The 27,998-nt window shown below is 39.5% G+C and overlaps 2 protein-coding genes across 2 annotated transcripts; one reads left to right on the forward strand and one right to left on the reverse strand.

The window, feature by feature from the left end:
- The first annotated feature begins 151 nt into the window (after nt 1-151).
- Nucleotides 152-27,972, forward strand: LOC130897615 (uncharacterized). Its single transcript, XM_057806550.1, has 2 exons — nt 152-18,675; nt 19,443-27,972. The coding sequence occupies exons 1-2, from the start codon at nt 18,380-18,382 to the stop codon at nt 20,329-20,331; spliced, it is 1,185 nt and encodes a 394-aa protein (XP_057662533.1). The 5' UTR covers nt 152-18,379; the 3' UTR covers nt 20,332-27,972.
- LOC130897616 (uncharacterized) lies at nt 18,543-20,651 on the reverse strand. Its single transcript, XM_057806551.1, has 2 exons — nt 20,409-20,651; nt 18,543-19,365 (listed from the first exon to the last, which is right to left on the reverse strand). The coding sequence occupies exons 1-2, from the start codon at nt 20,611-20,613 to the stop codon at nt 18,743-18,745; spliced, it is 828 nt and encodes a 275-aa protein (XP_057662534.1). The 5' UTR covers nt 20,614-20,651; the 3' UTR covers nt 18,543-18,742.
- Nucleotides 27,973-27,998: the final 26 nt, after the last annotated feature.

The raw sequence follows: 27,998 nt of genomic DNA on the forward strand, positions 1-27,998 counted from the left end.
CTGACCGGGACATCATTCTGTACCCTGTTACACGGAATATCAGTCATGATGTTTCTTGACGTGGGCTTGAAGTACGACTGTCATTATTTGTTCGCAGACGACTTTCTGATTTCTCTTTCAATTTAGTTGCCTATTCACTTGCTTCTGAGATAATCGCCCTCAGGTCTTGGTGCAAATTAGGTATTAGCAATCTCTGCTAAACGAAATTACGAATCAATCCGAATGCAACTTCTCTAGTAAGTCAAACCTCTTCAGAACATTGTTGTCTTTAGTGCATGTATACCATGCGCATTTGAACTTGCCATAGTAATCAAGTTATAATTGCCAGTGACCATATCCTTGCTGCATTTCATTACCATGCAATCAACGCCACCTTTTGTGGCGTCATTAGAAACCTATTATTTCTGGTGTATTTGTCCTGATATCTGCAAATTTGTATGATGCATCGATGATAAGAGTAAAACGGTTTGGTTCTTCCTAGGAACATGGGAGAGCAGCGTGAGGTCCTTGGTCATGATTGCCCTTACGCTTTTACCATTCGAAAGAAGTGATTTTCACGACTGATATAAAATTAAATTCATTATAAAATTATTATTACCCTTAAAATTTCCTTCAAAGTGATAATCAGTCGGTATCTACATCTTAGTTTTCCCTGTGTTTACGGATCAGTTTATTGAACCTCTCCTCTCCACATAGAATGTTTTGTGTGCTACATAGACCCCATAACAAGTGAATCTAAAAGTTTGTCAAAGTAAAGTAAAGTTTGAAGGATATAGAGGATTTTTATGGTATGTTTGATTCGGCCCTGATATAGAAATTTTTTCCTCTGCAGGGCTGAGGTTGTGGTTTTGTTGGGACGTGTTTGTCCAGGTGCTTCTAGGGGTTTTTTGACCGAGCAAACGAGTGAGGCTTGCAAGTGAAAACGGTTATTTTTATTGTGTTTTTTGGTTTTTTTTATATTTGTTTTTTTTTTGGGGGGGGGATGGCATTCATAATTGTGGTTGCCAGGATTTCGATTAACATTTTGGTGTCCGTGGAGAGGTCGTACGGGATTTGGGGTTTTTCCAGGGTGACTGGGGCCGTTTCCTGGGAAGCTTTAGGTGTTTCCATCCTTTTCGGGGATGGAAGGCGGGGTGAGATCCACCGCAATTTTTTCATTCAAGGTTTGAATTCGAGGCTTCGCAATAGTGCGAAAGCCCATGGAAGTTTTTGCCCTTGGTGAGGGCGTATTGGTAGGCTGATTCGGAGTCTATTATAATACGAAACATGGAGGTAGGTTTATTTGTTGACCTGGCAAAGATCCTCCAGGATTTGAGAACGGAGTATTCGTGTGGAAAGGATCTCTAGTAACTCTTCGTCGGTATGGTAGTGGTCTACATTTTTACAGATAAGAGAGAAGGTGGTTTTTCTGGGTTTGGATGGGGGTCTTTGGACGCGTTGGGAAGAGTTCATTGTGATGACGACGATTTTCTCGTCGCCAATGGCGTAACGGATTCTTCTTGCCAACGTTTCATGATGAAACGTGGTAGGTATTTTGAGGAGGGCGGTGCCGTTGGGGTTGGCTTTGAGAACGCTCATTTGTTCCCTTAATAGCTCTTGCGTATTGAGGAGATTGTAGAGCTCCCTCTGGAAAGTGTATTTTTGAGGAAGATTCCTCAAATTGAGTGTCTGGAGTGAAGGATTTTGAGCGGAGGTGCGAGATTGTGGTTGGGCGACGGTTAGGAGGTTCTGGGGAGTTGGGTTTGAGTTGGTGCTTGGGGCTTCTGGGTAGTTTGGGTGATTTGTTTTGGATTTTGGGATGATTGAATTGATTTGGATTTCAGGGGAGGAATATTAGTATTCCTTTTAAGGATCGCGCCTAGTCGGATATACGAGGGTGAATCAAATATAAACAAGACTTATTTTTTAAAATATTTATTTTGATTTTAAACGCACAAACAATCATAGTTTATTTTTCTACATAATCTCCTGATTTAGAAACACATTTTTCCCAGCGTATAGGTAATTTTTTAATTCCTTCCAGGTAAAAAGAGTCAGGTCGTGTTTGTAGCCAATTGCGCACATATGCTTCAACCTCATTATCGCTGTGGAATTTTTGCCCTCCCAAAGCTTCCTTGAGAGGACCAAAGACATGGAAGTCGTAGGGAGACAGGTCTGGGTCTGGACTGTATGGAGGGTGTTCCAGTGTCTCCCAACCCAGTTGCTCCAATTTTTGTACTGTCAGGGCTGCCGTATGGGGGCGAGCATTGTCATGGAGGAGAATCACTTTTCTCATTGGAAGGTGTCGTCTTTTGCGGCGATATGCAAGTCTGACCTCAGTCAAAATTTTGCAGTAGTACGCCGCATTAATTGTTCTGCGCTCATGCAAAAAATCAAGGTGCAGCAGGCCACACTGGTCAAATAAAACGGTAGCCAAAACCTTGCCAGCCGATAATCGTGACTTGGCTTTCACTGGTCCGGTTTCTCCTTTCTTCCTCCACTCCATACTCGCTTGTTTCGACTCAGGGGTGTAGTGATGCACCCACGTTTCATCACAGGTGACAATGTGAGAAAGAAATGGGTCTCCTTCTTCCGAAATCGAGCAAGAAGACGCTCACACACTTGAAAACGATTCAGTTTCTGGTCAACTGTCAGAAGACGAGGAACCCACCTGGCACACACCTTGCGATACCCTAGCTCCTCTGAGAGTATAGAGTAAGTGCTCCCATAACTTATTCCAACCTTAATTGCAATATCCGAAGTTGTTAGACGCCTATCACCTTCAACAAGTTGACGAACACTGTCGATGTTGCCCGCTGTAATGCTGGTGCGGGGTCTGCGGTCATGGCTCTCATTTTCAACACGTTCACGGCCCTCCACGAACTGTTTATGCCAAGCAAACACTCTAGCTCGCGACAGCGTCTTTTCCCCGAACTGTGCAGTCAATCTTCTCAAGATTTCGGCCGGTTTTACACCTTCTGCAGCTAAAAACTTTATAACAATACGTTGCGCAATAGAGGGAGGTACCTCCTGCTCGGACATCGTAATGATGGACACTGAGCGAGTCTATGATGATGAGTCACGTGCTTCCCCCACTCCTGGCAAACCAACCTAACAGCCAATAACAGCGGAACGTTCTTCCATCACTATTGCGCGCGCAGGTCCAAAAGTCTCGTTTATATTTGATTCACCCTCGTAATCAACCTATGGGGATTTGGAGCTGGCGGATTTCTGGGATTTCTGCGGGATCCTAGATGCATAAGAACTTGCAGATGGTGCAGGTAATGAACTCCTGCTATTTTGAAGAGATTTTTGTTGGAGATCTTGAATATAATTTACGGCATTACGGATATTTTCAAATTGAACAGGACTGTAACGCGAGAGGTCTGCAACGATTTCTGATAACGTTCTCTCGTCAAGGAGAGAATTGGGTTTGGTCGGAAGTGGTGGAGATTCGTCGATTTTGGATACGGGTTTGCTGCGGGTTTGTATCGGAGAACGGGCTAACCGAGGTATTTTTATTTTTCTTTGAATGAAAAAGAAAGGAATGATGAATCGAGATCAAAAGAGGATTTATGTTGTTGGACGGAATCAGGAATTCGAATATTGAATTCCTTTGTTAGTACCTAACCTGTTGTTGATTTCTAATCTGTTTTTACCTGCTATTAATCTATAGCAGGCGTTTTATATTGTTTGCAGTTTCTTAAAATTGGTATTTGTTATTGAGCACCATACCGTGCAGCCATATAATAGAATAGATTTCATGTATGCGTTGTATAATGATATTTTCAGTTTATTTTCAAGTTGGGACGTATTGTAGATGTACGGTTGTATATGCTTTTTACTGACCAAGGCTTTCCTTCTTGTTTCTTCTACTGGGTGTCCCAGAAATTGCACGCCAGGCTGACACGGGAGGTAGATCAGCTTTAGATCTATCAAATAAAAGCAACATGACTAGGTGTTTGGGGTTTAATGGAATTTTGGGTAATTTGTTTAGGCATTTGGCTTTTGGATATTGGGATTGATTTTGAAATTAGGGGGGTAATATTTGTTTTGGGGATAGCGCCTAGTCGGGTATAATCAACCTGCTGGGATTTAGAGCTGGATGATTTCTGCGAGACCCTAGATGTATAGGAATTCGCAGATGGTGCTGGTGAGGAGCTTCTGCTATTCTCAAGTGATTTACGTTCGATATAATCCATGGCCTTACGAAATTGGTTAAATTGTTGTGGACTGAACCGCGAGAGGTCTGCGACAAATTCTGAGAAGGTTTTCTCCTCAGGAAGAGAATTGGGGTTGGTCGGGAGTGGTGGGAATTCGTCGACGGTGGATACGGGTTTGTATAGGGGAACGGGCTACTCGGGGCATTTTCAAAAGGGAAATGGGTAAAATTAGAGAGATCGATATAGTCGAGATCAAGTGAGAATAAGGAATAAGGATTTCGAAAAAGGAATTCCTTTGTTAGTACCTAACAAGAGTGTTGGCTATCAAAGCCGACAGCGGACTCACTACCGGAGGGAGTTTCCTCCCCGGTTAAAAAATTCCTGACCCTTTTGATTGCCTGTTGGGTTTTTATGTAAATGAAAATAATATTCACCTGAAACTGGCTGATCCTAGGACTCACGCGGGTTCTTGAAACACTTGCCCCCGAAGGGTTTATTTCATTATAAAAAAAAGCCCCGAAAAGGGCAGATAGGTGGAGCAACTAAGCCCCGAAAGGGGCATTTTTGCAACGGTACACGCTAATATGACGACTTTCTTTGTCAGCGAGAGTTTGAATCGCAGTAGGCGACCCTGCGTTTACCGGTGAGTTTTCTAATGAAACAGTGACCGATTATACAGTAGTCCTTGAATCCGTACGTGCGACCTTCTCGTAGCGCTCTAAGAAAGCAACTGAAAAGCGGCACTAGAGAGAGAGAGAGAGAGAGAGAGAGAGAGATTCGTTGGGAAGAATTTGGAAGGAAGGTTTTTTTTTTTGGTAATTTGGATATGATTTGCTTCGGCCTGATATAGGAATTTTTTCCTCTGCAGAGCGGGGATTGTGGATATTTTGTTGGGATGTGCTTGTTCGGCTGCTTCTAGCGGTGTAGTTATTTTTTTGTTCAAGATTTTTTTTTATTTATTTTTTTTTGGTTTTTTTTTATATATATTTTTTGTTTATTTTTTGTTTTTTCTTAATCTAATTGGGGGGTGGGCGGGTACAGCTGCGGCTGTATTATTCCCTATCGTCGGACATTTGTCTGGAGAATCGGTTCTCCAGGTTGTAGGGAAACCGCAGAAAACCTGCAACTCCGACGATGAATGACAGTGAGGTTGTGTTGGGGGTAGGAATTTATCTGACTGATATGGGAGCTACTATCGAGGAAATTAAGGAAGGATGAGGGAATCAATTAGAAGGCTTGGAGGTCATTTAGGCGGTTTGGAATGGGGGTTATGTCAGTATTGACATAAATGGTGTTGTTAGGGCTAAACCTACACTTTTTCAGTGGGAAGTGTTTGGTTTTTGGGTGAAAGCGAAATGAATGCGGTTACCCACGCCGCTGGTTACGGTACAATTATAACCATAAAAAGGGGGAATGAGGCGTTGTAGCGTTTCGGCTACTAGCGCCCGAGAAGTGGGGATGGCATTCATTATTGTTGTTGCCAGGATTTCAATCAGGATTTTGGTGTCGGTAGACATGTCATAAGGGGTTTGAGGCTTTTCCAGGGTGACTGGGGCCGTATCCTGGGGGGCTTTCGGAGATTCAATCCTTTTCGGGCAGCGGGGGTGGAAGGCGGGGTGAGGTCCACCGCAATTTTTACAGGTAGGGGAGTTAGCTTTTGGGCATTTTTCTGGCTTGTGACCAGAAGCACCACAGGTTGGACAAATGGGTTTGGCATTGCAGGTGTCTGCGGAGTGGCCGGTGGATGAACAACGGTTGCAATATTTGGGGACTGCGGGAATGGTGTTTGAATTTGAGGCTTCGCAGTAGTGCGAAAGCCCGTGGAAGTTTATACCCTTGGTTAGGGCGTGATGGTAGGCAGTTTCGGAATCTGTAATGATTCGAAACATGGATGTGGGTTTATTTGTGTGGATCTAGCTATGATCCTCCAAGTTTTCATGACGGGGAATTTTAGTATAGAGAGGATCTCCAGGATCTCCTTCTCTCCTCCTCCTTCTTGCAGACCAGAGAGAAGGCAGTTTTTCTGGTTTTAGTGGTTAGGGGTCTTTGGACTCGTTGGGGAGAGTTTATCGGGATAACGACGATTTTCTCGTCGCCTATGGCGTAACGGATTTTCCTTGCCAACGTTTCGTGATGAAACGTGGAAGGAATTTGAGGAGGGAGGTTCCGTTGGGATTAGCTTTGAGAAAGCTCATTTGTCCCCTCAATAGCTCTTGCGTATTGAGGAGATTGTTGAGCTCTCTCTGTGAGGTATATTTTTTTGGGAGGTTTCTCAGATTGACGGTTTGAAGTGGAGGAGATTGAGCGGTGGTGTGAGATTGAGGTTGTTTTTGGGTGATGGTTTGGGATTGTTGGTGGGTTCTGGAGGACTGGGTTTGAGTTGGAGCTTGGGGTTTAGTGGTATTTTGGGTGATTTTTTTTGGCTTTTGAGGTGTTGAGATTGACTTGGAAATTAGAGGGGGAATATTGGTTTTGGGGATCGCGCCTAGTCGGGTATAATCAACCTGCTGGGATTTAGAGCTGGCTGATTTCTGCGAGACCCTAGATGCATAGGAATCCGCAGATGGTGCTGGTGAGGAGCTTCTACTATTCTCCAGTGATTTCCGATCGGTATTATCTATGGCATTACGAATTTGGTTTAATAGTTGTGGACTGAACCGCGAGAGATTTGCGATCAATTCTGAGCAGATTTTCTCCTCAGGAAGAGAATTGGGACTGGTCGGGAGTGGTGGGAACTCGTCGACGGAGGATAAGGGTTTGCTTCGGGTTTGTATAGGGGACCGGGCTACTCGGGGCATTTTGAAAGGGAAATAGGTTAAATGAGAATCGAGATCAAGTGAATATAAGGAATAAGGATTTCGAAAATTGAAATCCTTTGTTAGTACCTAGCAAGAGTTGGCTATCAAAGCCGACAGCGGACTCACTGCCGGAGTGAGTTTCCTCCCCGGTTGAAGAATTCCTGACCCTTTTGATTGCCTGTTAGTGTTTTATTAACATGAAAATAATATTCACCTGAAACTGGCTGATCCTATGACTCACGTTGATTCTTGAAACACTTGCCCCCGAAAGGGTTTATTTCATTATAAAAAAAGCCCCGAAAAAGGCAGATAGGTGAAGCAACTGAGCCCCGAAAGGGGCATTTTTGCAACGGTACACTCAAATTTGACGACTTTCTTTGTCAGCGAGAGTTTGAATCGCAGTAGGCGACCCTGCGTTTACCGGTATGTTTTCTAAATAAAACAGTGACCGATTATACAGTAGTCCTTGTATCCGTACGTGCGACCTTCTCGTAGCGCTCTAAGAAAGCAACTATAAGCGGCACACACACACACACACTTGCGCGTGAGAAATCCCGTCCCTCTAAGCATCCACCCCCGGATAAATCCGCGAGTGGGTGCGAAGAAGAACATTCCAACCACCCCCTGTCAATTCCGACAGGTCCTCATCCTCTTTCGCGTCGCAGTTTCGCGCGTAGAATCCTTCCTCTCCCCTTAGTTCTATGGGAGATTCTGGGATGTCTATCTTTTTTTGTTAAGAGATTAGCCTGTTGGCTATACTATCTTGGCTTCATAGTCTGGACGTCTTAATGTGTGTGTGTGTGTTTCGCGGCCTCGGGTAAACCTTTTCCGACCTAAAACCGGTCGGAAGGATCTAATCCGAGTGGTCCTTCGCCTTCTCTATAGCTGTCCCCGATGTATAACTCTACACTTGCTTATGAAATGCGGAGTTACCGTGTCGGGGGGGGGCCTCTTGTGGGTTGTCTCTGAAAACCTAGGATTTTGGATAGAATTTTTTTTTGTTTTTTATGTTTTTTTTTGGGTTTTTTTTGTTTTTTTTTATACTAACCTAAACTACTAGCCTACCTTAACCTACTTTACCTATCCATCCAATTGTTTTCTGGGCCTCTTGTATTTCTTGTAGTCTTCTTTATTGTATTTTATGATTTCCCTTAATTCTTCGTTGGGGTGTGTTGCCAACTCCTCGAATAGCTTTATTGCCCTTTGGTCCATGATGTCTAATACTTTTTCGGGTCCCGTTTCTCCGTATATTTCCTCGCTACTTGTTGTCCAGTGAACATTTAGTGCTTGTCTCAGCGTTATGTTTTGTTGAGCCTGTAGTTTCTTTCTGTTTGTTTTGCAAGTATGTCCCCAGGCAACAGAGGCGTACGTAATAATCGGTATTATTATACTTCTGATAAATCTGAGCTTTGTTTCCGTCTTTAACTTGCTTTTTCTACCGATTAATCCGCATAGTCTTGCTCTCGCTTGTCTCACTTTGTCGACGGTGTTTTTCACGTGTTCGTTGAAAGTGAGACTTTGGTCTAGCGTTACGCCTAGGTATTTGGCCTTTTTTGTCCACTGGATTTCTTCGTTGTTAATTTTTATTTTCCGGTCGGGTTGGTGGCTTCTTTTTTTCTTGAAGAGAACTGCTTGGCTTTTCTCGCAGTTGACTTGTATTTTCCAAGTTTTGCACCATTCGTCAATCTCTTTTGCAGCGTTTTGGAGTCTTTTCGTGATGTTTTTCACCTTAACGCATCTCGTTGCTATTGCAGTGTCGTCCGCATATAGCGCTGTCAAGGTGTTCTCCGTTTTCGGGATGTCTGCTGTGTATATGTTGTACAGCATTGGTGATAGTACCGCTCCTTGCGGTACTCCCGCCTGCTGCTCTCCGACCTCCCATTTTTCGTTTGCGACCTTCACCTGAAACTTCCTGTCTTTGAGGTACGTGCTCAGGAGTTTTATGAGCGGTTTTGTATATCCTGCCTCTTTCATCTTGTAAAGCAAGCCCTCGTGCCATACTCGGTCGAAGGCTTTGCTTACGTCTAGGAAGATTACCCCTGTGGATTCTTTCTGGTTGAAACCTTGAGTAGTATATTCTACTAGTCTCAAGATTTGTTGTTCGGTGCTGTGGTTTTTCCTGAAGCCGAATTGTTCCTCTGGTATTGTATTTAATGTATTTGTTTGTTCGTTCAGAATCCTCAGTATCACTCTCTCTGCGATTTTACTCATGGCAGGTAGCAAACTTATCGGTCTGTAGTTTTGGGGGAAAGTGGGGTCTTTCCCGGGTTTTCTCAGCATGATAATGTTTGCTTGTTTCCATCTCGATGGAAAGTGTTTTGTCTTCAACATGCCACTTATTATGTTCGAAAGGTATGCCATACCTTTTTTTGGCATGTTTTTCAGCGCTCTGTTCGTGATTCCGTCTATTCCCGGAGCCTTCCTTGCTGATGCGAACCTGAGTAGTTCTTTCACTTCCATCGGTGTTGTGCATCCTAGGGTTTCTTGATCGTCCTCGTCTTCTAGGTATTCGTTGATGTTTTCTTCTATCGTGTCTGAGAGGTCCATATCTTCGTCGGGATGTTCGTTCAGTGTGAACTGAAGTTCCATCGTGTTTTTCAGCTCTTCTGCTTTCTCTTTGTCTGTATACGCCATCCCGTTGCTTCCGTGTATTGGGGGCATTGGTTTTCTTTCTTCTCTTAAGACTTTAGATATGTTCCATAATCCGGGTTTTTGCGGATCTAGTTCGTTTATCCTTCTGTTCCATTCCTCGATTCTGTGCTCCTGTAGCTGTTCTTGAATTTCCTGTTTCATTTCCCTCACTCTCCTCCTTTCTCCTGGATTTTGCGTTCTTTGGGCTCTTCTAGCTATTCGGTTTTTCTCCCTAATCAGATTTCTCAGATCGTCGCTTATATTTTTGAATCTGCCGTATTTGTCTGGTACGGTCATTGTGGTACTTCGTTCTATCGCTTCTGATAGTGCTTCTTCGAAGAAACAGACCTGTTCTTCTAGCATCTCCTTGCTTTTTATTTCCGTGATTGGTCCTAACAGCTGTCCTGTTAGCCTTCTGAATTTCTCCCAGTTTGTTTTTCTCACGGTTCTTCCTGCTTGTCTGTTGCCGCTGCCGATGGTGACGACGATTGGTGAATGAGCGTCGCCGCCGTCTATGGTCCGGATTTCTACAGGCATCGTCATGTCTCTCAACACGGCGATGTCTATAACCTTGGGCCTTCCTCCATTTGGTGGGTAGTGTGTCGGTCTTACTGGTCCTATCGCTTGATAGGATGGGTGATCTTCTATGATCTTCTCCAAGTTTCTTCCTTGTCTGTTTCTTCTTGTGCTGTACCACGCAGGGGACTTGGCATTCAGATCTCCTATGATAATGCCTTTTTTACCATCTGGGAGTACTGCTAGCACGTCTTCCTCGTGTATTGTAGTCTCAGGCCTTACGTATGCTGATATTATTCTAATATCGCCGTATGATGTTTTAATGACTACTATTGTCGCCTCCATGCTAAGTAGTCCGTCCGGTGAATTTATTCGGTGTTGGCACAACTCTTTTTTTACTAAGATCGCTGTGCCTCCGGAGCGTCCGTTTATATCGTCTCTATAAACGTTGTAGCCTGGCCAGGTGAATCTGTGTGTGTCACCTGGCAATTTTGTTTCTTGTAGAGCGAAGATATCGTAATCTTCTTCCTCCAAGATCACTCCCATGGTGTTTTGGTTTGTTCGTAGTCCTCCTGTGTTCCACGAGCCGATCTTTATTTGACTGGGAGGGTTGTTCGTCATTTTATTTGACTTGTTGGGCTATTAATGTCGCTTTGAGTGCCTGCCTGCATGTTCTGCAGCATACTCAATATCTCGCCCGTTCCTTGTTGTTTTTGAGGAATTGAGGCTGACGGCGTTTTCTTGGCCGTTTGGGCGTAGCTGACTCCTGGGATCGTGGTTTTTGTTGTTGGTTTTTTGGTTTCCTCTTTTTTGGGATTTTTCGGACACCCCCTGTAGTTGGCTGGGTGGTCACCTGCGCAGTTTCTGCATTTCGGTTTCTCGGTCTTGCTCAGGGAGCAGTCCGCGGCCCTGTGTTCTCCTGCGCATCTTACACAGCGCACGTACATGTTGCACGTGCTTTGTCCGTGATGGAATCCTTGGCACCTGTAGCATTGTACAGGTCCGTCGTGTTTTTTCTGTTCTACCACACTTATTTTCGTGTGGCAGAGATATCTGAGGTTTTTGTATGCCTGCTCTTCTGCAGGCTCGATAACTACCATGTATATTGGTAGTAATTTCCTGGTGTTATCTTGATTTTTTTGCGTATAGCTCGTCAGTTGCCATACTTTTTTCGGTTTCAATCCTACAGCTCGGTTTCTACTTCCGGAGCTGGGGTGTTGACTGCTAGTCCTTTAACACTAGCTTTCTTTCTTTTTCCTCTTTGAGTGCGTACGTGTACCACTCTATTTCTTTGTGCTCGCTCAGGAGCATCTTCATTTTATTGAAATCATCCACTGATTGCGTGGTGATCTTTCCAGTGTGGCTGCCCATTTTGCATTGGGCGTTGATATTTCTCTGTATCAGTTGTTTCCTGATAACAGTCCACATCAGTGGGGATTTCAATATGATTGGAGGTGGCCTCCTCTCCGGTTTTTTTTGTTTTTCCTCTTCGTCTCTCTTTATTTTTTTTAGTTCTTCTATTTCCTTTCCGTTTTCGTTGCTGTCGGTTTTATTTTCTGTCGTAGGTTTGCTTTTCGCATTCTTACGTTTTCTTTTATTTTTCACTTGCGTGAAATCCTCCTCTTCCATTGCGCAGTCTTCGCTGCTTGATTCCTCCATTACTATTGTCGGGATCTCGCGTTTCTTTTCACATATTTTGTTTTCCGTTTGGGTTTGTCCTTTATTTTGGTTTTTTTTCATTTTGCTCTAGCAGTTTTGTTAGTTTTCTGCTTAGTTCTTCTACCGTTTCGGTCAAGCTGTCGATTTTCGAAAGTTGCATTTCAACTGTTTTTCTTAGGAGCTTGTTTTCTTCCTCCATTTTCTTTTGTTCTTCGTTCCTACGTTTCAATTCTCCTTCCAGCTTCTTGTTTGTCGCTTCGAGAATTTTCGACATCCTTTCTCTCGAAGTTCCCCTATCGTAGGGTTTTTCCCTACCTTTAGGGTTTTCAGGCTCCATGCCTGTACTCTCGTCTGTATTTCTTTTTTTTTTATAAATTCTCTAAAATTGCCTGAAATTTAAAAGTTTAATATTTGTCCGTACCAAGTGTACGGCCACTTTAAATAACGGAATTCTCCGCACAATCAAAATGCTTTATTATAAGACTTTCCTCATGCGAAGAAAATCTTAAAGCGTATAAATTAAATGTGCCGAACTGACACAACCTGCAATAAAAGTTTTATTTGGGGCTTACCCGCGTCCGCTTTCGCTTCACTACACAGTCACAGATGTTCACTCACGGTAAACTCAACAGGACCGTAACCAGCCCAGTCTACTCTTTTTACTATAAGCGGCACTAAGACCTTTTTGAATTTATACTCTCCAATTATACTTCCTTCGCCGGTAGCGTAATTTGGCGAAAAAAAAATGGTAGGGGTGGTTTCAACCAATTGAAATGATCTAATGTTGAAATCTTCGTAGTTTATCATTCAGTGAGAGTGAAATAGGGATGAATGCAGATTTGAATTCACAAAATTTTTATTATGAATAGATATTAACTAAATTTGGAACTGATGTTAATTATAATGTTTGTAAAACATCAAAATAAAGTCTAAATATTTAAATAATTAGCGAATGTTATCTGTTAACGATTGTTTGCATTCTATAAGGTGCTTGGTAGAAACTCAACTATAAATGATATTTTAATTTTAATATAGAAAGTGATTAGACTAAACTTATTTAAATTGATTAATTAAACATTTTGAATAGCATTGATCTCTGCTCTTCAAACACCTTGTATGATGTATATGTTAGCTTCATAGCGAGTTATACATTTGTCAAAATTATTGTCTAATCCAGTAGTGGTATTGGAAACATTTATATAATATTTGGTGTTTATATTTGAACTACTCAAAATTTATATGCAAAATTAGTTGGGTACAGTCTGAAATGTATTAATTAAAAAATACGGTGTTAAAGTTACTAGTAAGTTGTGAGTACTTGGAATTGTAGAAATACAGATACATTAGGTATGTCTATGAAAATTCTACTTAAAAGGTCACATAGAAAATAATTTATTTCTTCATTTCCAAATTAAAATACTTTGTTGACTCATTTCAATACTAAGTTGTTTGGAAGGTCCTAGTTCTACTCTTTAAAATGACTATATTAATATCTGTCAGCAATAAACATGTGTCACTCAAATGGTTTTGTAAGTCAATTTCCAAAAAATAAATTTTTGTTCAGTTTTACAGATTGCTCGAAGGAATTGAGCTGGTATTTCACTACATACACAAATTAACCGAAAATCCATTTGAGTATCGCAACTATTGGTTGAAGAAAAGTTTATAATACAGACCCAACTGTAGTTTATGGTGGGTTTTTATTACTATTATTGCAGTTATGTTCATAATTATTCTTATAAATTATGTTAAAGCGCGTTTCAAGAATTGTTACTTTAAAGTATCTAATGGCACAGTCCAAATGTATTTTCAGTAGGAAATAACACATTTTACTTGTTTTCACCACAATAATTATTCTAGATAAAGTTTAGTATTTCATATTTTATCTTTTTCTCAAAATCAAATACCAAACGACAAAAATATTTGATCATTTGAGCTGATGTTGTTTTTGACAAACGTTACTTAAGGTTGTAAATGGAATCGGCGAAAAACTTCCAAAACGGCTTCCAAATCACTGCCTAGCTATTATGACACCTGGGCCCGACGGACCTATCAGAAGGCTTAACCGCCCACTATTCTACTATTCTTCTTTCAATGCATATCCACTAATGGATGTTCGCGATAGCATTTTCCATCGCTTCTCTATTTCTTGCGGTGTGTATTAAGGATTGTATATCGTGTAGTCCTGTCCACTACCTGATGTTTCGCAGCCAATACATTTTCTTCCTTCCAATCCCTATCTTTCCTTCCATTTTACCTTCAGTAGGTGCAAAAATTGATATTTGTTGTTCCGCATAATGTGCCCTAGGTACGCCGTGTCCTCTTCTTAATTAATTCAAATAATTCACGTTGTTTGCCCATGCGTCTCAGAATTTCTTCGTTTTTCAATCTAGCCGTCCATGGCACCTTAAGGATTCTGCGGTGCAGCTACATCTCGAAAGCCTCTAACTTGTTAATAGCAATCGTCTTCAATATCCAGCCTTCCATGCCGTAGAGAAGCACCGAACCAATGCAAAGCACTTCACGAACCTCAGTCGTAGATTAAGATCAAAATCGGGACAAGTAAGCACTCTTCGAAACCTCAAGAATGCCTCTCGGGCTTGTTCAATGCGACATTTTATTTCCTTGTCTGATGCCCAGTCTCAATAATCTAATTTTTTTTTTTTGGTATTGATGTTTAGGCCCATTGATTTGCTGTATTCTCCTGATATTGTTAATCCACGTCTCATTAACTTTGATTCCCATTTCTATATCCTCTAGGGACTCTTGGAAAATTCGCATCCTTGTCGCACCCATTTTTGATCTGTATGTTGTCGGACATATTGTTGTCTAGTTTTATTTGCGCTGTTTGGTTCCAGTACAGGTTTTCAATGCATCGGATGTCTTTCCGATCTATATCGAGACTTTTGAGGAGCTGCATTAGTTTGTGGTGCTGTACGCGATCGAATGCCTTTTCATAACCTATGAAACAGAGTCAAACGTCCTTTCTCTGGTCATAGCAGTTCTACTATTATGATACAAAATTTAACTATATGTGTCCATGTTTTATCCATTGTAACACGTTCCTTGAATCGTTTCGCTTAAAGAGCTCTAAATAGAGTTTGGATACACAAATCTTTCTTATGGCTAATTGCTCATGTTAAATAGTAAATACACTGCCTTTTGCTATCTTCAATGCCACCGCTATCCAAATCGATTTTATGAATATTTTTTTAGTATCTCCTTACGGATTTTGAGCGACCAGAGCGTTCAGTATCGTCGGTGGGTTTATATATACATAGGCCTTATACATATCTAACTGAACCAAATTTGTTGAAGGTTAAAACTAACAAAACAAAATTGTATGTCACTGTCGGTGTCTGTTTCAATTTACGCTTGTTCTTTATATGGAAGGTAGCGAGAAGGAGGAATATCTCATAGGGGAGAAAAGTTGTAAACGATAAATATCGGTTCAAAAATCTTCCAGAATGGCGCTGGTTTAGACAAAGGGTATGGTATGGTAGCAGAAGTAAGCAGAGTTGAAAAATTTAATATCATAGTTCATCATTAAAAATTTCAACAGCTTGCGTCGTACAAAACTGTGAAAAGCTATTCAGGGCGTAAGATAATATTTGGCACATCCTTTAACATAACACTTTTTAGTATACACGATTGTTATTTGAGGCTATGAAAAGTGGACTAACCCCAAATTTGCATAATGGAGATAATTGGCTGTAAAGTTTTGTTCAAAATGGATCGACACATAATTTTCTTAATGGTTATTTTGGTTCCAATTCGCTTTACTATGTAAAAAGTGTCTATATATATATCTGAAACTAAATAAAAATTATTACTGTACTTAAAATTACCGAAAATAACAAAAAACTTCAACCTATAGTATCTACATTAATTTAATCTTGTTCCTCTAGTAACTCTCCACCTGTCGCCTGGGAAGATGCTTTCATGTTTCTGTAGAAGTCATGATGTACGGGTGGAATAAATTCAATTAGTTGAAGCAAATCTTTCTTTTTGGCCTCATTTATTACATTACCCTTGGGGTATAGTAGTGGAAGTGTAATAAGTTCTGTCGAACGTGATCCTTGTTTACGTATATCGACAGTTTCAAGACTAACATATCCGTTGTTCAAATATTTATATAGAATTTTATCAGGAGATTCTTTGTTAAACCGTATCCATTGGATTTTCAGCCATGGCACCTTGGTCATTATGTCCGACTGTTTTCTGTTCGTAATGTTACTTTCCAGTGGTTTAGTCGACACAAAGTCAGATGAAGTCATTTGAATTAACTTAAATTGATTTTTCTTCCTAGACCTGGACCGAAATCCAATCTGAAGGTACAAAAATGAGTGGATGAAATTTTTTCTCTTTTTCGATTAGACCAAAGTCTTGATCGCAAGGGAGATAGGGATAGCCACTCACCAGGAATTTATGATCAATTTCTTCAGCGACAGTTTTATATTACGGTTCTGGCCCCCGCACGGATCGGAATTTATGATTATTTTTCTTGATGTTAGAAAATTCTTAATATACGTCCATTATTGCCTCTTATAATAACAAATTCCAGTCGTTAAGACAGGTGTCGGTAATGTAACAGAAACTTCACCATTTTTTGCAAGTTGAATATCATGCTTCAGGCCATCCCTTGCTGCTTTGGCCTTCCTCTGGTGGAATTCTAGATCCTTTTCAAGTTGTTTTTTCTGCTATTTATTGGATGCCTTTATTTTGATATTGAAAAAATCACACAATGAAATAGGTGGGTGAAAGTGTAAGTTGAACTCTGTATTAAAGATTCTTCTGAAAATAGCATATGTAACAGGAATCATTGTTTCAGCTTTATATAGCTCAAACATCTTTCCTATTCTTAAGTTCGTTGCTAGATATTTTTTATGATTGCTTTTCTCACATGAATAATGAGACTCGTAACATGGAAATTTTTCACTAAAGGACTTTACTTCGTTTGTTTTCGCAATGGGTGTCTTATTACTTGGAATATGTATGCCCCGACGGTCCTGAGGCGCATGTGCTCCTGCTGACTTGTTCTTCAAGAGTCTGTCGAATCTCCCAGCAGAAACCTGAAAAAAATTGAAACATCAAGAGAAATTCGAGGTTAACATATTTATTAAAATAAAGACAGGGAAACAGGTGCGCGGTTTGAAAATCAAAGTTATCCAATGAATAAAAGTGTTGATGCAAAGCTCTTTGACCTTCCTTAGGAATCAAATTGTTACAGTGATGTTTACAACCGCATACACATAGACTGAAAGACTTCGCAGGAACAACTCTATTGGATCTAGTTGTATACTATTCACCAGCACATCGTTTCTTCTTGGCAACACTTGTACTCCACTTTTTTTCATGGCAAACTCGCTATCTACTCTTAACATCCCTGGATATTGTTGGGGGGTCAGTAACAGAAGGTTCGTCTGATGATTCTTCATAATCTGAAAACACGAATTCCGAACCATAGTCCTGAATGGTTCTGAGTCCGATTTCGAAACAGACTCCTCAAATGGTTCCGAGTGCGACTCTGCAAAATATTTTCATTTTGTTTAACAGTAAAAAATAATGAATAACTTTCATTTTACAATTGAACTAACCTAACCTAACCTAACCTAACCTTTTTTTTTGTTGTGGGTGGGAAAATCCTCAAAAGACTTCTGGGAAGGTGTCCCAGGTGTGCTGGATTCGCCCGTTAACCGGGCGCCTACCAGCTAAAAACCCACCCTATTCTCCGTCTAGGCATGTAGAACCGTTCTTAGCGAACATCGTGTCACATGCGCCGGCTTTACTCTAGACTACTCCTTTTTCTCTCTTCTTTTCTTGTGGGTCTGTAATTTAAAAAACTTTACTACACACAAGGGACAGCACATAATAAATAATAAATAAATAACATGTAAACATATATCTAAAAACACTTACACCCTAAAAATTGTATAGATAAAATGCCTATTCCTAATCTCACCCTACGTTAAAAATTTGTTGTATAAATAAAAACCTAAACCTATGCTTAAACCCTACTTTAAAAAATTTGTATATATAAAAGTTTTAAATAATTTGAATAAAATGAAACCTATCCTAATCTTATACTACATTTAAAATTTGTTGTTGTATAAATAAAAACCTAAACCTATGCTTAATCCTACTTTAAAATTTAGGTATATATAAAAAAGACTTATCCTAATATAAATAAAACTTATCCTAATCTTATTCTACGTTAAAATTTGCTGTATATTTTTAAAATTGTATAAATAAAAAGCTCATCTAAATCAAAGTTGTATATATAAAATTTTAAAATCCGTGTATAGACATTTAATAAAAATTTAAAAACTTGTATAAATAAAATTAGTAAAATTTATAAATTAAGACGTCAAACACAACTACTACTACATATTAAAAATCGTCACGCCTTCTTTCTTTCTCCTCCTTGGCTTTTATCATTCCCGTAACAATATCTATAAGGGCCCCCGCAGACTGCAGACTTTTTATCGGCCGATAGTTTAGTCGGGTTGGGCTGAAAGTGCGCACACCGAGCCAACTAAACAGTTTGGTTGGTGAACAGGGCGCAGACTATCCAACAGTCGGCCGACTATTCTCGAACTAGTTTGTAACGGACTGTTGAAGCGGTCACACAATATGAAAATGTTGTCCAGAAAAATTATTGCTCTCATCATACTCCGGAGGAGGATAATCAAGAAGAGATTGCGAGAGCATTGGGTGCATCCCATTCTCAGTGACAGATTAGTTAGTGGAAAATTTTACACTATGCATTCCAAATTACTTGATTACCCGAAAAAATTTTTCGCCTATTATCGAATGAGCATTACCAGCTTCAATGAACTTGTCAAGCTAATTGGACCAGCAATAGCGAAGGAGGATACAAATTTAAGACTTTCTATACCTGTGGAGGAGAGATTGAGCGTTACGATAAGGTAAGATAAACCACAAATACTTTTCAACTATTTTTATTAGAATAATATTACAAAATTCGGAAAATATTTACAAGTCATATATTTGCGATTCATCTGAAAAATTTGAATAATAAGACTGGGCTGTATCGTTGGAGTTGCCAGGTGATGAAATGTTTCGAATGGTTGTCGGTTGCGAAATTGGAAAAGAGTACAAGGGTTGCTGAACTCTGTTGTACGTACATGTTGGCGGAGACTGAGCGCACCTAGCTGATCTTATCTGTTTAAAAACGTTAAGAATACTTATTTTAGCATCAAGTTTTTCTTCTGCGGTTAAACTTTGGAGTGAAGGGACCAGTGACAAAGCGAAGTTCACATCTTCATCAGTATTAGGCTCATTTAATGCCTTTAATAATGCTTCATCCACGTCCGTCTGCTTCGGTACATTAGGTCTCTTTTTCCGCTGACGAATAGGGGTGGGAGTGGATGAACCAGCTTGATCATCATGCTCATCATTTGATAGAAAATTTTCCTCTTCCAGGTTACCTTCAGTAAGTCGGTTTTCCATGCATGGAAGTAAAAATAATAACTGTTCAAAGTAGACATATTTACGCCTTTTATTCGCAGCTTGCCCCGACTTAGTGTTCTTTTGAGCGTTTAATTCGCGACGATAGCAAGTCCTTAAATTAGCCCATTTTTTTTGCACATCACGACCTGAAAAATATTGAAATTTAATTAATTTTTAATTTTTTACAGATATTGAAATATAATTAATTTTTATTTTTTTACAGATATCTGGCTACAGGAGCTAGTTTCAATACATTATCTTTTGATTATCTGATGGGAGCTTCTACAATACGAGATATTACTAAAACTACATGTGAGCAAATATGGAATATACTTCAACCATTGTATATGTCAACCAAAGAAGAAGGCGACTGGATTAAAATCGCAGACGAATTCTATAGTCGCACAAACTTTCCAAACATCATTGGAGCAATTAATGGCAAACATATACGGATGATACAGCCAGAACATTCCGGTTCATCATATTTTAACTACAAAAAGTTTTTTTCGTGCGTGTTAATGGCTTGGACAGACGCAGATTATAAATTTGTATATATAGACGTTGGTTCTTATGGAACAGCTAGTGATTCGGAAATATTTAAATCATCAGAAATGGGTAAACGGCTGTCCCAAAACCGATTAAATATTCCCTCCGGAAGGCAATTGCCTAATGATAATGTCGGAGATGTTATTCCATTCTCTGTCGTAGGGGATGAAGCGTTTGGACTTGGCAATCATATACTACGTCCTTATGCAAAAAGAAATTTAAACTACACCAAACGAATTTTCAACTATAGACATACAAGAGCTCGACGAATGGTTGAGTGTACTTTTGGGATTCTTGCTAACAAATGGCGTATATTTCACCGACCAATGGATGTCAATATCAATTTTTGTGTCAAAATAATTAAAGCTTGCTGTATCCTGCATAATTATGTAAGAATCAAAGATGGAATAAATTTCACAGAAACTCTCTACAATTGTCCCATGAATAACTTAACTATAAATGAAGACAACCGAGGAAAAAATAATATGAATAACGTGCGACAGTACATGTCGTCATACTTTATTTCTCCCGGAGGCGCGATTCCGTGTCAATATAACAAAGTGTAATAATTGTAAATAGATAAATAAATAAATAAATAAAAATTCACATAAGTACTCTAATATTTTTATTTTTACATTCCTACCTTTGTTTGTTTTCTCCTCAGCGCTAAGCGAATTCCAATCAACAACAACTGCTTCGCAAACTTCCTCCCACAGTTTTTTCTTCATATTCGCGTCGGAGTACTCCTTTAAACTTTTTTTATAAAGCGCAGGTCTTTTCTCGACTTCTTCAATTAAGTTTTCGACGGAACTTTCTATAATCAACAATTGTGATTTGGGCGAAGCCATATTGAATAGAAGCACACGACGCCAAATCACAGAGCGAACTGAACTATCGGCCGACTAAACAATCGTCGTGTATGCGCAGGCGTGTATGCGCCAATACTGATTAAACAGTCGGCCGACAGTTGGCCGACAGATTAGTTTGAATGTAATCGAGTAGCCCATCAAACTTTTTTATCGGCCGATACTGAATCGCTGTAGTGTGCGCATATGCATTCCTCTCCATACTGATTAAGAAACCGACCAAACTATCGGCCGATAAAAAGTCTGCAGTCTGCGGGGGCCCTAACCCTATCGTAAACCTTCTTTTCTCTAATGGCAGCGATCATAATATTTCTACACCTCAGGGTGCCATTACTTCCTATTACTTTCTTTAGTTCATTTTGTTTTTGCCGGTGGACTCGACATTCCGTCACCACGTGACGGGGGTCCTCCGTCACACCGCAGGTGGGGCATAGGTCATCTCTCGTTTTTTTTATTCCATGTGTATATTTTCTGAAAGACCCATGCCCCGTTAGAAATTGTGTGAAGTAATAATTCGTTCTGCGGTGTGCGCACTTGTACCACTCCGTCCATCCGGTATCAGTGTCTTTGTCCACGCGGCTTTGGGACCCTCCTCTCTCCACTCTCGCTGCCATTTGTCCAAGCTGACTTCTCTTTCTCCTTTCCGTGTTCTCCCTGTCAGCCTGGACTCTCCTGTAGATTCTGACCCTCTCGTCCACCATTATGTGGATAGGGATCACTCCCGCGATCGTCTGTAGCGCTATTGCAGAGACGGTTCTGTATGCGCTGCAGACCCGAAGCAGCGGTTTTCGTTGTGCGGACGTATATAAGTTTTTGTATTTTTGTATATTCATAACTTCCGCCCATACAGGTGCCCCATAGAGGAGGATCGAATGAATATTTTCTAATAATACCCTTCTCCTCTGGCTACTGGGGCCAACTATGTTAGGTAACATCCTTTGTAGGGCGGAAGTTCTTTCCCCTGCTTTCTTTACCGCTGCTTCCACGTGCTTCGAGAAGATCAGTCTATTATCGAAGGTTACGCCTAGGTATTTTACTGTTTTTTGGGAATTGACAAGTTGGCCGCCTCCGAGATCGAATTGGATTCCATCCCGGAACGCTCTAGGTCCTCTAAGCACTATTATTTCCGTCTTTTCTACTGCTATTTGCAGGTCCATCTGCTCTATCCAGCTTTTTATTCTAATCATGTTTTCTCTAATTATATCTACGATGCCCCAATTCATATCGATTTCCGCTAATATAGCTAGATCGTCAGCGTATGCGATCGATTTGGCGCCGCCCTCTAGTTCTAATCGGAGTACCCCGTTATATAGTATGTTCCAAAGGGTCGGTCCTAGCACCGACCCTTGAGGTACTCCGGCGGTCAATTGGATTTGCTGCCTTCTCGATACGCATACTCTCCTTTCCGTTAGGTAGTCCTTTACTACATTAACCAAATATCCTGGGGCCTCCATTTCTTGTAATTTTTTTATTATTAGGCCCCAGTTGGCTGAGTTGAACGCATTTTTTATGTCGATCATTATAAGGACCACTCATCTTCTTCTTGAAGCTTTCGCCGCAACGTGTACCCACTTTGCGGCGTCAACTGCTGAACAACCATTGCGGAAGCCGTACTGCTGATCCGACAGAGCTGCTCTGCTGTCCATGAATTTTTCTAGCCTTTTTTTATTAGGATTTCGTAGTATTTTCCCAAACAGTCTAACAAGCATACCGGTCTATATGAGGCCGGCGAATCGGGGGGTTTCCCAGGTTTTAATAACAATATTAAATTTGCTATTTTTAATTCTCTGGGGAACTCTTGCCTGCACAGTAGTTCGTTAAAAACGGATGTAATAATTTCAGGCCTCGTTTTGATCAGGGTTTTGATTGCCTCTGGTGGCAGGCCATCAGGGCCGGAGGCTTTACCTTGCTTGATATCTTCGGCAGCGGCCAGGATTTCTTCCGTCGTGAATTTTGGTAGAGCCGCGTCGATGCTACCTTCCTTAAAGAAGTTTTCTTCCCTTTTTTTAGGGAAGAGTAGCGACGCCGCCTCTAGCCGCTGCTCTTCGGTTAAGTTGTATGGGGCGACGGCCTTCAATGCTTTCATTGTGGTTTTATATGCGTCGCCCCATATGTCCTTTTCAAGGTCCTCACATATGGCCCGCCATCTTTTCCTCTTTTTGTTTTTTATTAACTTGTCCAGAGCTTTTTTTTCTGTTTGTAAGTATTTTTGTAGCTTTCTTCGCCCCCGCTTCTTGTGTATGTCCTCCGGGCAAGGAGGCAATCCTCTCGGAGTTTCTCTATCTCATCGTTCCACCAATATGGCATTTGCCTGTTATTATTTTTTTTGTTTTTATTTTCCTTAATTACTTTTTCTTTAATATCCTTTAATACTAACTGGAGAGTCTCGTAGTTCACCACCTTTTCTATCTCTCACGTCAATGTGACTCCTGCTAATGCTTCTCACGAACGTGGGTTTTTTGTTATTCAAAACTATTATGTTTATTTGGGCCATCCAGTCGTCCCAGAGGTCACCCCTCTCATCACTAATAGAGGAACCCCACTGAGACGATTTTGCATTAACGTCCCCGACGATCAGGAAGTTCTTTTTGCCGGTGACGGTATTCATCATTTTTTTTACTATTTTTCTATAATCAATCATAGAGATATTGGGGGAAATGTAGCAGGCCACAATCGTGATCTCGCAACCGAAGAGGGTTGGCCGACCACTTGGTTTTCTTATCTCTCCCTAAATAACTTGGTATATTAGTATCATCTTGTTCCGGCTCCATCTCAGATTCACTTTGTTCGGTGTCTGTATAATGTTCACTATGCTCACTTTCACTGTCACTTTCACATTTATCATGACGGTTTTCGGGTCTATCATCTTCCAAATCTTCTAGAATTACTGGTTCAGATGGACATTGCTCTAGAAATAGAAATAAACATGATAAGTAACGAAAATAAAAAGAAAGTATCTAAAATATAAAACCACACAATTTATTTACCTATTTGTGAATGTGTTTCTTCATATCGTTTTCTTCCCAAATCGGCCAACTTTTTCCCCCGTTGAAACATTATGGTATGAAAATAATTAGTAATAAGTAAAATTACCAAAAATTAAGAATAACACTTGAAAAAAATAAAAATAAAACTTTTACACGAGTGGTCGCGCGATGAGAGAATCTCTCACAGAAACGGGATGATGTTGTTTACAACGAAGTTGAACAGGAAGTGAAAGGAGAGGGTAAACTGACCTACCCCTATTAGTCAGAAGGGGTTCTAAAAATAAACTAGGGGGGGTCTCAGGTACCAAACTTGATGAAAAGATTTACAGTTTTACGAAATGAAACTTTTGTGAGAGAAAATCTCATATAGCGACCACTCCCAGGTTAAATGGAGTGTGTGCGTATGGGGTCCATGAGGTTAGTTGTAGACTATGTTTATTAAGCAAAAAAAGATGCGGGAACAGTTGCGGTTGCTTTATTATAAATCATTGACCATTTAGTTGTTGAAAGAGCTCACCACAGTCAATGATTAAATACACCATTAATTTCTTTTTCTTTTAGATAATCTAGTCCATGTGGTAAATATTTAAATAAATGTTAATAAATCCAGTTTTCTTCTTTCTATTAACTGATTACAAATTTTTATGAATTCTATCATATACATTGGCTAGCTGATTTATGTTCTCACATATCTTATATACTCCTGCCATTTCTTTTTCCTACTCTATCCTCATTTTCTAAACATTCCTTCATTAAATAGATAATTTCATGTATATTCTGTTGTTGTTGGTCAATTAATAGCTCTGGTTTTTTGTAACTACCAAAATTTTGTTATCTCTTCTTCAATCAAAATTCTGTATACTCAATGAACTGTAACATTTTATTGAATTTTTAATGACGTCTGGTCTTATGTATTTATTCTATTTCATCCTAATTTTTATTTTTAGAAATTTTATTTCTTTAAATCATTTAAAATTTAAGAACTTTTGGAACGGGGACTTAATCATTACTTATATACTGTTTAACATTATTGATTTGAAAGAAGATATTATAAACAAGTAAGATTACGTTATTATTGCGGAGCAATGCGATAAAGTGTTGAAACAATTTGTTAATATTAGAAATTTATAAACATTGTATAAAAAAGGAATTTCAATTTTCGTCTTAACTGAGCTTCTTCCAACGATTGCTTGTTATTTGAATTCATTGATGTGACCTTCACGTTAGTTGTTTGTCGTTTAGTGTAAAAAAATTGATTGCTGATGATACGAAAATGAACGAAAGATAGTTTACCTCACCATTATATGAAATATACTGTTTTTAAAGACTTTTGGCATATATTTTAACTAATGATATATTTGGAGCATAAGGAAACAATCTTTTTATAACTATAAAATGTTCGACATTATTGATATAATCAGAAACTCACTAAACTTTCTTACATTAGTTTATAAGAACTGTATATTAAAAATGATAATCAATAAAAACAGTGGAATATTAAGGGATGTATCTTCAAAGGGATAATTTTTAAAAATTCCGATGTGATTTGTTAAACGTATTACAAAATAATTATTATCAAATAAATTTTAATCTTAACATATATTAGAAATTCCAATCAATAAGAGGGAAATTATAGTATTGTTTTCCACATTTTCGACATAACAAGTTACATTTTTTCCATTACTAGTCATAGAAACTATGTTCTTAGCCAACTGAAGCTCACATCCACCACCTCAGCGCTGCTAGTGGCTATAATTTAACTCGTCAAATCCGGTTTCGTTTTCACAAGGGCTTTTACTGTCTGCGGTAGTATACCCTGATTTAGATCTTCTCCAGTGGCTAGTATCTCTTCCATTGTGAATTCTTGTACGTCTACGGCGCGTCCCTCCTGGAAAGTTGTTTTTTTCTTGTTTGGGAAAAGGAGCACTGCAGACTCCAGCCGCTGTTCTTCACTTAGCTTATATGGGGCTATTAATTACCTTTAGTGCTTTCATCGTTATTTTACATGCGTCGCTCCATATATCGCTCTCTAAACTATCGCATATGGTCTGTCATTTTTTCATTTTTGATTTTTTCGCCTACTGCTTTTTTTTAGTTGTTTATACTCCTCTCTATTGTTCACATCGTCCCCACTTCTTGTATAAGCTCTCCGGTTATGAAGATATTTCCCTTGAAGCTCCTCCATCTCATCATTCCACCAATATGGGACTTTTTTTTCGTTTTATTATTTATTTGTTCCAAAACCGACCTCAAATTCTCGTAGCTTAACACCTCTTCTGTATTTATGTTTTAACTTTATAGGTGATAAACCTATGATGGGTGGAGGACATCAAGGTTTATGATTTTTTTGATTGGCCCTGGCAAGAGTCACATTTATGTGACTCTTGCTATTTCCTCTAATGAATATGTGCTTTCCATTGTTTATGTCTATCATGTTTAGTTGGGCCATCCATTCGTCCCAAAGGTGCCCTCTCTCGTCGTTCACAGTGGACCTCTATTGCGTCGATTTAGCGTAATAAAAAGTAAAACATAAAGTGTAAATTGACTAGAGTTTAAAATAATTTTAGACTCGTACAGAGACTTAAATAAATAAATGAACAAACAAACAATGAGATAATTATACGGACAAACATATATTGGATTTAAATTTGCATACTCTGGGAGGTCGCCAGGTGTCCCAGAGGCACCGTTCGAAACTAACTTACACGCAGCTAATTATCCCCCAGCCGCGGTGGCAAACAACATAGGATCCCGGACTTTCCTCGAAGTTTTCTCCTCTATGTCTTTTTTGATCCGCGGGCGATTATTGAGGAACACTTCCAGCCTCCTCGATCCGACTCTCCCGTGTTGTTTCTACTTGCTTAAATATAGAAATGTACTGTTGTGGTCTCTATCACACGCTGACGTTTGCGTTTGCACACCGTAGACGTCATTCAAACGCTTTACGCCGCATCTATAGTTATTTCGAAACATTGCAGCCTAAACGTCGTATATGGCGTAAGCATGAAATGTCGAAATTCGATAAAGAAAAAGACGAATTATCGATTGAATCAGGCCAATGTTATTGTTCGTTATATAATAGAGGTGACAAGCAACTTTTTGTTCAGGTGTTATAGGCTTAGGATGCCTTTTTTATGGCAGTTTTATTATAGATTCCTGCACGATAGCTCTACGATATGTTTGAATTGTTCTTGATTGACACGAAAATATTCAATAAATTTAGTATTGTTGTCTTTTAAGTGTTTCATTATCACAATCTGGAAACATCTTCTTTCTTCCTAAATAATCGGTGCCTTGTTGCTCTAAGTTTTCTTCGTATGCAGTCGTCTTGTGCCTCCTCTTCAAATAACACAAGCGGCGCCAAAAATGACGAATTTATCCTTTTTATATCACACGACTACACGCTAATACTGTTTGTCCACTATTGTTGTGAACGTGACGTCGTTGTTCGCTTATGAAATGTATTGACCGCTGACGCTGTACCTGGCGTTCAGACGTCGACCGGAACGTTTACGCTCAAATCGGACGCTGCATACAGTATTTAATAGGAGACCTTGGCCTAACTCTGCTCTAATCTTTTCTCTATTTTCACGCAATAATTTCTCAGGGCGTAACCTTGTGAGCGACTCCACTAACAATCTTATCTCGTTCTGTTATGTAAATATTGTACTGAGACTTTTTTTTCTACTATAATCTCCGCAACTGCCTGTCTTTTACTTTCTTCTTTGTTTCCTCAAAATTGGCGTTATTTAGATCTGCGTTCACCCGGTGTTCCCATCTTGTTTGTGTTCTCCACCTTTTTCTTGGAATTTTTCATTAGAGTTTTTTCCTTTGTTAGATCCAATCTTTCAACGCCTTAGGTTACTGGCCGAATCTCATATTGCATATTATTTTAGGGTATAAGAAAATTCATTAAATTGCTATACACTCGTATATACACCCCGTTTTTTTTTAAAATATATTCGCGAATATTCTTTGCTAAAGTTAGTTTACAAAAATCCGAATACGTATTCTTAAAACGTGACAATCAAAGTCGTTCCTTTTAAGTTCTGTATGTTGAATGACTGTCTGCATTACACATATATTTTATATTTAAAAACGTCACAAATACGGAGATTTGGTTAAAATAACGTTTTGTTTCGAACTATTTTCTAGATTTCTCAATGAATACTTGAAGATACATCCTCTTCTTAAACATATTGCTTATATACTTTTACATTTAACCCATCATCTGTTAGTAAGTCATCGTGATTTGTAAGGTCACTTTTTGTTTCCATGGTATAATATTACTTAGTTGTATTTTTTATTGGAACTGATTCTGTACGTTTTAATAAAGATATATACTTTTCTGGAATTTTTTGTTTTTTTTATCATATTTTT

This window comes from Diorhabda carinulata, chromosome 8, assembly GCF_026250575.1.
Source record: "Diorhabda carinulata isolate Delta chromosome 8, icDioCari1.1, whole genome shotgun sequence".
NCBI lineage: Eukaryota > Metazoa > Arthropoda > Insecta > Coleoptera > Chrysomelidae > Diorhabda > Diorhabda carinulata.